Source organism: Ovis aries, chromosome 19, assembly GCF_016772045.2.
Source record: "Ovis aries strain OAR_USU_Benz2616 breed Rambouillet chromosome 19, ARS-UI_Ramb_v3.0, whole genome shotgun sequence".
NCBI lineage: Eukaryota > Metazoa > Chordata > Mammalia > Artiodactyla > Bovidae > Ovis > Ovis aries.
In genome coordinates, this window is record NC_056072.1 from 11,297,708 (window position 1) to 11,309,235 (window position 11,528).

Consider the following 11,528-nt stretch of genomic DNA (forward strand, 5'->3'; position numbering starts at 1 on the left):
CCTTTCCTAAAAGGGTTAATTTGACCCTTTGCTGTTCTTACAAATTACATTACAAATCTCTTAAAGAATACATTGTTTCAAATTTATTTGACCACGGAACCTCTTTACTCCCAAACTACCTATGAATGGCTCAATAACTAGTGTTCCCCAGCACAGAGTTTGGGAAACACTCCACCAGAAGTGCATTGCAAGGAACAAACAGCTTATCATAAGAAAGCCCTCAGGGAGTCCATGCATTTTGAAGAGTGGCTCCATGTAACACTTCTAAATCAGCCTAGTCTGAGGAGTTTTCCAGGCCTTCCCAGCACTGTAAGTAGATCATGCCACCTCCCGGGCCAGGCAGCTTTGGAACCAAAACAGTTGATTCTCCAGCATGTCTAACCCAGCCTCTCCTCTTTCTGCCTTTCAGATGGGCTTCTTTCGCAGAAGGTACAAAGAAATTATTGAAGCTGAGAAGAACCGGAAAGAGAATGAAGACAGTTGGGACTGGGTCCAGAAAAACCAGTGACCCGCTACCCCTCCCCGTGACGTGGCCCAATTGTTCGCCTATCGTCCCAATCTTTGTATCTTCCATATTTGGAAGAAAGAATCTTCTCCAGATTTTTCGGAGGCCCCACGATGCTGTTCTTGTCCTCATTCTCTCGAGCCCAGGTGGCAACCTGAGGCAGCCACTTCGGCCAGGTCGCCTGATTGGAACCATCACCACCTCCTTTTCCAGTTGAACTCCGAACTTTGGAAAGCCGGCTGCAGAGCTGGGGGATATTTATGAATGCAACAAGTGTGGTCAACCCTCAGGGGAAAACTGTTAACCTAAAAGTATTTTTATAAATATAAGCCTTTTATACTGATTATGTCTTTATATTTGTATCGATGTTTTATTATTTCTATTAAATGATTATATAGTTCACTCAAGCACTGATATCTGGCCTGAAATCTTGGAAATACATATACGTTCATACAAATGTTAAAGGAAAAAGATCTTATTGTACTTTGGAATGGAACTTGCTGTTAAAAAAAAAGGACTTGCAGATGAAATCATCTGAAGAAACCTCATGTGATGAATCCATCAAGCAGGCGGTGCTATATATCAACTGCAGTTGGGGTTGACCGCGAAGACATTTCACGTCTTTGTTGCCTGGAGTCAAGTGTGAAATAATGTGCTAAAGAACCAAGAGTGTTTTTTCATCTGTACCTTTCATTGGAAGATTCCCAGCAGGAATTTGGATGGAAAAACCTGATTCCTGAGGCCTGCTCTGCATCACCTTATAGAGCAGGCATTTCACCCTCCTTTCACTTGGATTAAGACATGAAAGATTGGAGCAATGCCAGTTGGTTATCTGGTAAACCTCACAATGGCATCTCATCCTGGACAAACTGCATCAGAGTCCACATACCACCAGGACTAAATCAGTGGCCGTCAAGCAGAGACTTGTGTCTGAATGCTGTGATGCGTTGCCTTTTCACGGAAATCTGAGTCAGAGGTCTCCATTGTCCCCAGCACTCTTGCTGTCCCAGCTAATGGTAATTGCAGAGTCCCTCCTGGAGATGACCATTCAACCTGTCTTTTTAAAAAAAGTTGTATCTTAGGTGGGATTCTTAAGAAGTGGACCCTGAGACAAGGGTTTTCACACAGTAACTTATGAAGGAAGTTTCCCCAGGGCGCACCAGTAAAGACATGAGGGAGGCAGGACAGGAAAGGGGAGGAAGCCATGTAAAGAAGACATTTCCGGGCACATCCTGTGCAGGGGGGCTTCCAGCCCAACCCTGCAGCGGGGGCTCTGGAGGGTAACTTATGCCTCAGAGTTGTACCAACGCCGTGGTAAGGGAGCTGAGTGTTCAGAGTCTTGCACCCAGGGGAGATGTAAACATTTTTTCACTTCATGCCAGCAAAAGAACCCCCATAGCTCAGGAACAGTCCTCAAAAAGAGAGCTGCACCCCAACCTGGGAGGCACACAGAGATGATGTAAAGGGCTCTGGGCATAGCACTGATGTCATCACCTACCCCTGCAGGGCTGAAGGCCGAGTTACAGCCTTCACTATGCAAGTTCTCTGTTTGACAGTGTTTGTTACCAGATGCACAGTGCTGTCCAGGTTTGAGTGCAGTGTGATTCTCTGAAAGGGCAAGGAGAGGGTGGAGGTAGCATGTTGAGCACTGCACCTGGCCTGTGGTGAACACTCAGTAACCGTCAGCAGCCCTGGCTGCTGTTGCCGCTGCTGGGAAACCATCGGCTATGAAGGAAAATATGTCTAAGACCAGGGTCTGACAGTCCTCAGTGACTTATCACAGCCTGCTCAAGCTGCAGGTACAAACAGATGGCATCAGATGCGAATGAAACAAGCAACAAGACCAGGCATCTCTCTCCTAGGGCCTTGTTGACTGGAGGCTAACATGTGAGGGGACTGTGAGTGTTGTTGAAAAGACACAGAACTCAACCACAGGGGAGACAGGTTTTTCCATACACATACTTGGCCAGTCCTTGTAAAGATACCTAAAGTTTTGGCAAAATCATGAGAGTGCTAGGCGCTTGCGAACCTGGCATGGAGCACGGGTGTCTTTGTTTTTTCTGCAGTTGACTCTGATACAGGAAGATACGGAATGCATCATGCTTCCCTTCCCGGTGACCATGGGAGCAGACAGAAGCCAGGGGGTCAAGGGCATGAACTAGGCTGGTCTTAGAAGGAAGTTAAGGATATAGCCTCTCACTGAGGGGTGGAGGCCCTGAGGTAACAACAGGCAGATGCAGGCAAAGAAACCAGTTCTCACTGAGAGTTCACCTAGGATAGATGTGTATGGACCCCAGCTGTGCCTGAGGCACTGTGCTGAGTGCTGGTGGCTCCCCTGGGAATACACTTTGCCCTCGGGGAGACAGATCTTCCCACAGTAGAGCATAGAGCGTGGATTCCTTTACAAAACCTCATTTGGAGCTCTCTTTGCACATTCTCTTGCTTGTTTCATGGTGTCCTTTAATAAATCATTTAGGACTTCCCTGGTGGCTCAGCGGGTAAAGAATCTGCCTGCAATGCGGGAGACCTGGGTTTGATCCCTGGGTTGGGAAGATCTGGAGAAGGGAACGTCTAACCCACTCCAGTATTCTGGCCTGGAGAATTCCATGGACTGTATAGTACATGGGGTCGCAAAGAGTCAGACACGACTGACCAACTTTCACCTTTTGGGATTCTTGGGTGGTAGACCTGGACAACTCCAGCCGCGACTTTGACTAAATGCATTAATGGGCACTCACCAGCCTCCTGCAAGAAATGCAGACGCATTGGTGAGAGTGTAACAGGATAACTGGCAGGCCCACAGTTCTGCAGCCTCAATGAGGGAAGGGCAGACTCCATAACCAGTGTCAGAGCTAGGATCCATGTGCTTCTGAGTGGTAAGACACTCAGGAGTGAGCACATACCCTGGAGGTTACTAAGACTAAATAGGGCAGTTTTTAAGAAAATCATGCTTGGCATCTGCTGGAGCAAGTACTGGCAGCCAGTCTGGGGCAGGGGGTACCTCTAACTTATTTCCTGATGCTGAGTAGTAGGCGGGCTGCAGGGAGTGGAAAGCTGACCAGTTAGCACAGACATAGAGAGGGAAGTCGAGCAGGTTGTCAGGGCTCTCAGCTTGGCCAGTTCACCAGCTCCATCCAGTTCAGAAGCCATTAGTAGGCTCTTGAGGGAAGCAGACAGAATGGGTTGTTGTGTCTTTGTTCCTCGTTCAGAAGGTTCTTTTAAGATTCCACAGCGCCTTCCAATTTCTATCTTTCCTGCCTCTGTGGGTTCGCTGTGGAACACTATCTGATACTCTCTCGCACAGCATTGTCAGCTTCAGCTTTTGACTGTGTAGTCATTAGGGTTGTCATCAACTCTCACAAGGATTGAGATGCTTTTTAAATATGAAAAAAGGACCTTTGTAGAAATTGAGAGAATGCCCCCTTTTCAAGAATGATTCACTTATGCACAGTTTACATGGACTAAGGAGTTTGGAACACCCCCAAGTGAGCCTTGAACCCATCACAAAGAGGCCATGAGGTTCAGGAATGAAGGGACACTGGCAGGAGCGACTGGGTCCAGTGGTTTTATGGTGACTGACAGGCATGTGTCCAGAATCACTTAATGCTGAGGTCACTGAGGTATTGTCAGTCAATTCTTCAGAAAAATTCCATCAGCGTCACCAAGCCCTCAGCATTCTGAAGTTGGTTAAGCTTTGTAGAAAATCCAGTAGAAAGTTCTCCTTTACCAAGTCATACATAGCCTTCAGCCCTGGAGCCAGAGGCAAGGAGATTCCAAACAAAACTAGCAAGCCTCCTAGAAACATCTGGGACTCGTTTTTGTTGTGAACATGTAGCAGATCCCTTAGGTGGTTGAGATGGGTGCTGATACACAAACTGTGGAACCATAGCAAAGTTATTTTTAGAAAGCTTATTCTACTTTTATTTTTGGAAAAGTCATCATGGCAGGGGAATGCAGTTGCGCATGGGTTACATGTAAAGCTACACCTGTTGAAACCTACACCTGATTCAGACTTCCGAATGTAGAGGCAGAATAAAGGATTGGCATTTGGGGGAAATGGCCTTTTAGCAGATTAAACGCAGAAAACCACTGTCCCTTAGAAATGTTCCAAGTATGCAGGGTTTTAGTCCATGATTTGTTTAGCTATGTAGAGCAAGAAGATACACAGTGGAGAATGTGTTTTGAAGCAAAGAACGGCTGAAGTGGCAGTAGGGTCAAAATGAATCTTCTAGAATGTCTTCTGATTTTTAGCATGTGAGGGGGATAATGACCAAATATCCTATGTGATGCAGTGCTTTATAGCGCAATGATCTAGGTTTCAGCCTGTGTTAAGGTTTTTCTTCAAATTCTAATGTATGACTGGCAGAATGAGTTTAAAAGCTTTCAGAGTGGTTAATTGCATGGCAGGCACCCACACTAGTTCACTTCCAGAACTTGACTGATGCATCCATGTTTCTGTCGCTGAATTTTTGTGGGAGGGATGTTCCTCTTCACAAAGTCACATGTATTCAAGTCTATGCAGTCACTTCTAATTCACTTGCACTGTTTGGGAAATGCAGGTTTACAAAAATACATGTTTGGAATAAAAAAAAAATGGCTGCAAATGATTCAGGAGTTCAGTCTGTAATTTCTTTTGCTAATTTATTTTCCCTTTTTAGGTTGTTGAAGATGGGGTTTCAATGTAATACCGCATGAGCATTTAAAGAGCCTGTGCAGGTCCATCTAATTAATTGCACATAAAGAACACACTCTATGTGGTCGAGCTGTCCCTGATCTTTGGCCTTCCTTCCACGGTCCTCACCTTGTCTGTGCGTCACTCACCCACCCGGGCAACACCTGGAACCTTGGCCTTAGGATTTTGTTGTTGTTCAGTCACTCAGTCATGTCTGACTGTTTGTGACCCTGTGGATTATGGCATGCTTGGCTTCCCTGTCCTTCACCATCTCCCGGAGTTTGCTCAAACTCTTGTCCATTCGGTTGGTGATGCCATCCAACCATCTTGTCCTCTGTCTTCCCCTTCTCCTCCTGCCCTCAGTCTTTGCCAGCATCAGGGTCTTTTCCAAGGAGTCAGCTCTTAGGTCTTAGGATGGATGGTCTTCGGATGAATGGGACCAAATTGAATGGAACAGGTTCCTAACTGTTGTTAGTAGACTGAGCATCCTCCTGCATCTACCAGCTAGGAAGCACTTTCCTAGGAGCCTTTTGGTAGCATCCTTACACATTTACAAACATCGTGTTCTCTTAAATTTTTAGTCTTCTCCATCTGTCTAGTTATCTTCCTGTTCTTATCTCAAATGGTGTTTATTTGTGTGTTTTTCTCTTTTTTCCCTAGAAGAGGCCAACAAAGATCTATTTTATTGATCTTTTCAAAAATAAGTCTTGATAAATCTTTGGCTATACCAATTAAATCTACTGGGTTTTCCTTTCTATTTCATTAATTACTGCTTTTATACTTATTAAGATTTATTTTATTGCCCCATGGTTAAAAATCATACACACACACACCACAATATAGAAGAGGGTCTGAAAAGATACATACCAAGGGGTTAAAAATTGTTGTCTTTAGGTAGATGGGATTGTCAGTGGTTTTGCTTTGCATTTTGTTTTTACTTGTCTGAAATTTCATTTTCTATAGTGAGCATATAACAATGAAACATATGCAAATTATTTTTAAAATAATGTTATGTCTGAGAGAGTATGAATTGCTAAGCCAAAAGAGATCTCAGATTCTAAGTCTGGAAAGAAAGAGATTTGTTTACAGCAAAGATCACCGATGATCCTGACACACTTAGGACAATGGTCTAGTGAGAAATTCCAACCAAACTTTTTAACTCTGAATGCTTTCTGACTTAACAAGACCAGTCAGACCACTAGTGCTGATTAAATATGCTTCTCTCCTGTTGCCTTAATCCAGGAAAAGGCCTTGACTAACTCAAAGGAATCAAAGATACAATAGTAAGAGGAAGAAAAATGGCCAATTAGTAAAGTGTGCCTCCTGTTCAATCAGGAGTTGTATAATCCACTGGATTACCTCTGGTCCTTAAAGCCTGTCTATTCATCAGGATACTATGCTTAGTAATAGAATTCATGGGAGTGCTAAATCAGAGCTCTGTCTGCACTATTAAATCATTGGCAGCTATCCACCAGCAAAGTCCTCTAACCCTGAGGTCATGTCCATTCATTCTATGTAACATCCAACTAACGTGGATATAACAAAATATCTCCGGCTCTACACTGAAATCTGAGGCTGTGCTGTCTGGGCCTGCTGCCAAACCTCTGCTTCACCTCAAAGTCTAGTCCAAATCATTGTGTATTTTATTTAATATGATTCTTCTATAATTGAAAAAATACCTAAAAATTAAATCTCAATAGATGTATAAAAACTACGCTCTGAAGTCACAAAATCACCAAATAAATGAATAAGCAGGGGGCATTTTTAAAAGAATTTTCAGGAAAACTTTCTTCTAAGAAATAGCAGATTTGGAAAAAATGAAATCTTCTCCAAAATGACATCTATTTGGAACCTACTTTATCAGTTAGAAGAGTATTTGCTCCATGTAATAGAAAAATCCAAAATAGCAATGGTTTAAACATTGCTGAAAGTATGTTCCTCTCTCACATAAAAGAAGACTGGATGTGGGGCATCAAGTATTGGATGATCAGGATCATCATCAAGCTTCATGGACAATCAGAATACCAGCTTCTCTCTTTCTATGTGTGTGACTTAAAGTTACCTCATGGTAACTTAAAGTTACCTCATGATCCCATATGGCTACCAGGGTACCAGCCATTGTGTCCACATTCCTAGTCAGCAATAGAGGGGGAGGGTAAAACGGCATATGCCTCTTCCCTTTTCACTAGCCTTCTCAGAAGTCCCATAAAACACTGACCAGAAAGTAGTCATATAAATGCATTCGCTTGTAAAGGAGGCTGGGGAATGGATCATTAATGAATACGAGAATACATATTAAAGACAACTAACAGTTGCCGTACCCACTGGTGTAAGACACTCAGAATATAGCTGCCTTATATGTATGCCCTAACATGTATCCTTCAATTCTTGAGTCTGACTGAATTTGAGCAAGGGGAATACCTTTATTTGTGCAACTCTGCGGTACACAGAGTTGGTTAATCATATTCATGTTTCATGTTGTGTTGCTTTTCTCATTTAGCCCTCGCCGTCCCCATTCGCATTCTCCTCTCTTCTAGAGGCACCAAGTCTAATGAACTGAATGTGTGTCCTCAGGAGTATATGTACATGGTATTATTTTATGTTTCTCTTAAATGGTATTGAGCCTGAAAGGCTATTTATTTTTCTAAGGATACATTCATGTTGCTTTGCTTACATGTAGTCTGTTGTTTCCAGCTGCAGCACTACATCCTACATGGTTTTCACCAGTTTATTTCTCCAGTCTCTCTGAAGGAGACTTTTGACTGCTTCTACCTTCCTGCTGCACTGAACACCCTCCACCATGTCCCCTGAAGGGACTGGGTAGAATCTCTCCTGGTACATACTACATACGTAACATCTTAACATGGTTACAGTCTCATTCTCCACATTCTGAAATGACCACACAGTGGATGCTCTCAGCAGAGTGCCTGTCCCCGAATCCCTGCCCAACATGGAATTCTCTCTCTTGCCAGTCTTCTGTGTGGTATGGAGTTAGCTTTGAATGTGCTTGACAACCATACACATGCGTCTCTTCATATTCTTATTGGCCATCTGGGTTTCCTCTTCTGAAATCAAGTTCCCTTTCTCAAACAGTCTGTCCATTAGATTTCCAGAGTAGCGCACCCGCCACCTCCCTGGCCGCTTCTGTCTCCTTTGCTAGTTCCCACTCTTCTTCCCAGCCTCTAGATGTTGGAAGAGATCAGAGCTGCGACCTTGGAACGCCTTCCATTTGTACTCCTTGGAGACCCCAGTCCAAACTCCTGGCATTCCATGTCACCTACAGGACCCAGGTGCCACCTGCCTGGTCCTGTCCCCTGAATTCTAGGCTTGTAGTGTTCAGCTAGATCATAAGCCTTTCAAACTGAGCATGTGCAGAGCTGGACTGCTGCTGCCCCATCTCAGGAAATGGCAGCTTTATTCTTCTGCTTGCTCTGGCCAAAATCGTTGCAGTCACCCTTGACTCAGCCTTCTCCCATGCTACAACCAGAGTTCAGTCCAGTCACTAAGTCATGTCCAACTCTTTGTGACCCCATGGACTGCAGCCCACCAGGCTTCCCTGTTCTTCACCATCTCCTGAAGTTTGCTCAAACTCATGTCCATTCATGACCCATCCACGAGTGGGTAATGCCATCCAACCATCTCATCCTCTGTCGTCCCCTTCTCCTCCTGCCTTCAATCTTTCCCAGCATCAGGGTCCCTGCAAAATACTCTTTAAAAAAGAAAAACACTAATTTGAAAAGATGCACCACAGTGTTAATAGCAGTATTTTTACAATAGCCAGGATATGGAAGCAACCTAAATGTCTATCCACAGATAAATGGATAAGCAAAATGTGACGTATAGATAGATAGATAGATAGTAGAATACTACTAGGCCATAAAAAAGAATGAAAATTTTACCATTTGCAGCAACATGGATGAACTTTGGAGGACGTTATGCCCGGTGAGATAAGCCAGATGAATATAAACAACTACTGTGTGTTATATCATATGTGGAATCCAAAACATAAAACAAACTAGTGAATAAAGCACAAAAGAGGCAGACTTACAGAGAAAAAGCTAGTGGTTACCAATGGAGGGAGCGTGCAATATAGGAATAGAGGGGAAAGGGGGTTATTATGGGATTATATGAAATCATCTGTGTGAATATTTGGAAGATTGTAAAGCATTCATTGCCAGGCAAGCTCGAGAACTTTCAGGATCACTCAGAAACCATCCTGTTTCTCTCTCCATACCCATGATGGCAGTGGATTTTTATTTCTTTTTAGTTTTGTCCATCTTTATCTTTTATTTAGGACTGAGGCTATTTTATTAAGTACCTAAAAGTTTAAATTATCTATCTTTTCCAGATGTAATTGGACATTCTATCATTATGCAGTGATCTTTTTCTGTAGTAATACTTTGTTGTCTTCAGGTCTGTGTTGGTTAGTTAGTATTTATACAACATATCTTTTCTCTTTCGCTTATTTATAGCCTTTCTCTATCCTTATATTTTGTATGTGTTACTTGTAAACAGAATATAGGTGGGTTTTTAAAACCCATTCTAACAATGTTTGTCATTTTACTGGAACGTTTAGTTTAACTGTACTTATTGTTATTAATGAAATAATTGAATTTATTTCTCCCATCTTATTTTGTGGGGCGTTTTTTGCCTGGCTTAAGCTTCCTTTTCTTTCTTCTTTTTCACATTCCATTCTTCCTCCATTAAGTCTTTCTTCTTATGTTCTTTAGATACACAGACACTCTAGAACTTTAAGACTTATCATAGCTTACTTGCCTAAATTACCCCACTCTAAAGTTGATACTCTTCTAAAGCATTTTAATTTTTTACTTCAACCTCAGAAGTCTTTGTTTTTGTTGTTTTTTGTGGTGACTTTCTGTAGTCAAAATATTGCTCACGTATATCCCACTTCCTCTGCTCTTCATTGCTTCTTTTATCTTAAATCTTTATTCCCAGGCTCATTTTCCTTCTGCCTAGTATATCCTTTAGAATTTTTATTTTTTTTTAGTGAAAGTCTGTTGGTGGCCAGTATTTCAGTTCTGTTTTATTTGAAGCTTCTTTAATCTGCCAAATTCTTGACTTCTTGCTGGTATAGAACTCAGCTGTTACTTTCTCTTGGTGGATAAATATATCATTTCATCTTCTTCTGACTCATGTTGATACCATTAAGAAGTCAGTAGTCAATCCATTTGCCATCTCTTTTTTAAAATTTATTTTAAATGTGTTGATTTGGGGCTTCTCTGGTGGCTGCAATGTGGAAGAACCTGGGTTTGATCCCTGGGTCAGGAAGATCTCCTGGAGAAGGGAATGGCTACCCACTCAAGTATTCTCACCTGGAGAATCCCATGGACAGAGGAGTCTGGCAGGCTGCAGTCCAAGGGGTCTCAAACAGTTGTACGTTTTTGACTGCGTGACTAACACTTTTATTTTTGTCATACTTGATTTTTCAATGTTGTGTTAATTTCTGCTATACAGCAAGGTTATCCAGTTATTTACACACACAAGATTCTTTTCCAGAATGGTTTATCATAGGATATTGAATATATATCCTGTGCTATACGATAGGACCTAATTTTTTATCCGCATTTGTCACTTCTTTAATAAGGACCTGTTTGGGGTGATTTCCTGGCAGTCCAGTGGTTAGGACTTGGCATTTTCACTGCTATGGTCCAGGTTCAATCTCTGGTCCAGGAACTAAGATGCCATAAGCTACCAGGCAAAAAACAAACAAACGAAAGAGGGATCTGTTTTTCTTCTAGGATTCTTTCAAAGACTTTTCTCTTTGTTTTTGTGAGCCGTTGTTTCACTCTGATATGAAGATGGAATTTCTTTCTGTTTATTCTGCTTGTGATTTGCTGGGCTTCGATGGTTTGATGTCTTGTTCATCGGTTCTCTCCGTCTCTTTCAATATTCCCCACACTCCGTGTTCACTTTCTTCTCCTTTCAGAACTCTGACTGTGAGACAGTCTCCCTCCGTCCTTCTTCCCTCTTTGTTCACCGTTCCTGTTTCATCCCGTTGTCTGTCTGTGCAGCATCCCGGGATCTCTCTTCTGGACTACTTTTTGCACTCAGCGTCTTTTCAGCCTGTGCCAAATCTGTTTATAGAAATGTTTATTGGGAATTTTGTTCTATCTGTTCTCCTTCAAGTTCTATTTGGTTCTCCTTCAAATATGATTGGAAATTCTTTGCATTTTCTTATCCACCGTCTGTGTTTTCAAGTTTCTTTTGTATCATTACACATGATAATCATAGTTTCTATTTTTATCCAATAAATGCAATGACATTTTCATGTGTCTGTTTTCTGCTTTTTCCCTGATGATACTTACACATAGTACTTTGTTTCTTTCTGTA

General features: G+C 42.4%; 1 protein-coding gene across 1 annotated transcript in view; it reads left to right on the top strand.

Annotated features, from left to right (window-relative positions):
* The window catches only part of ITGA9 (integrin subunit alpha 9), a 368,750-nt gene extending 363,638 nt beyond the window's left edge, over nt 1-5,112 (top strand). Inside the window, exon 28 of the mRNA XM_004018225.5 lies at nt 410-5,112. Within this exon, the coding sequence (XP_004018274.3) occupies nt 410-508 (99 nt within the window). The 3' untranslated portion in view covers nt 509-5,112. The remainder of the gene's footprint in view (nt 1-409) is intronic.
* The last annotated feature ends 6,416 nt before the right edge of the window (nt 5,113-11,528 follow it).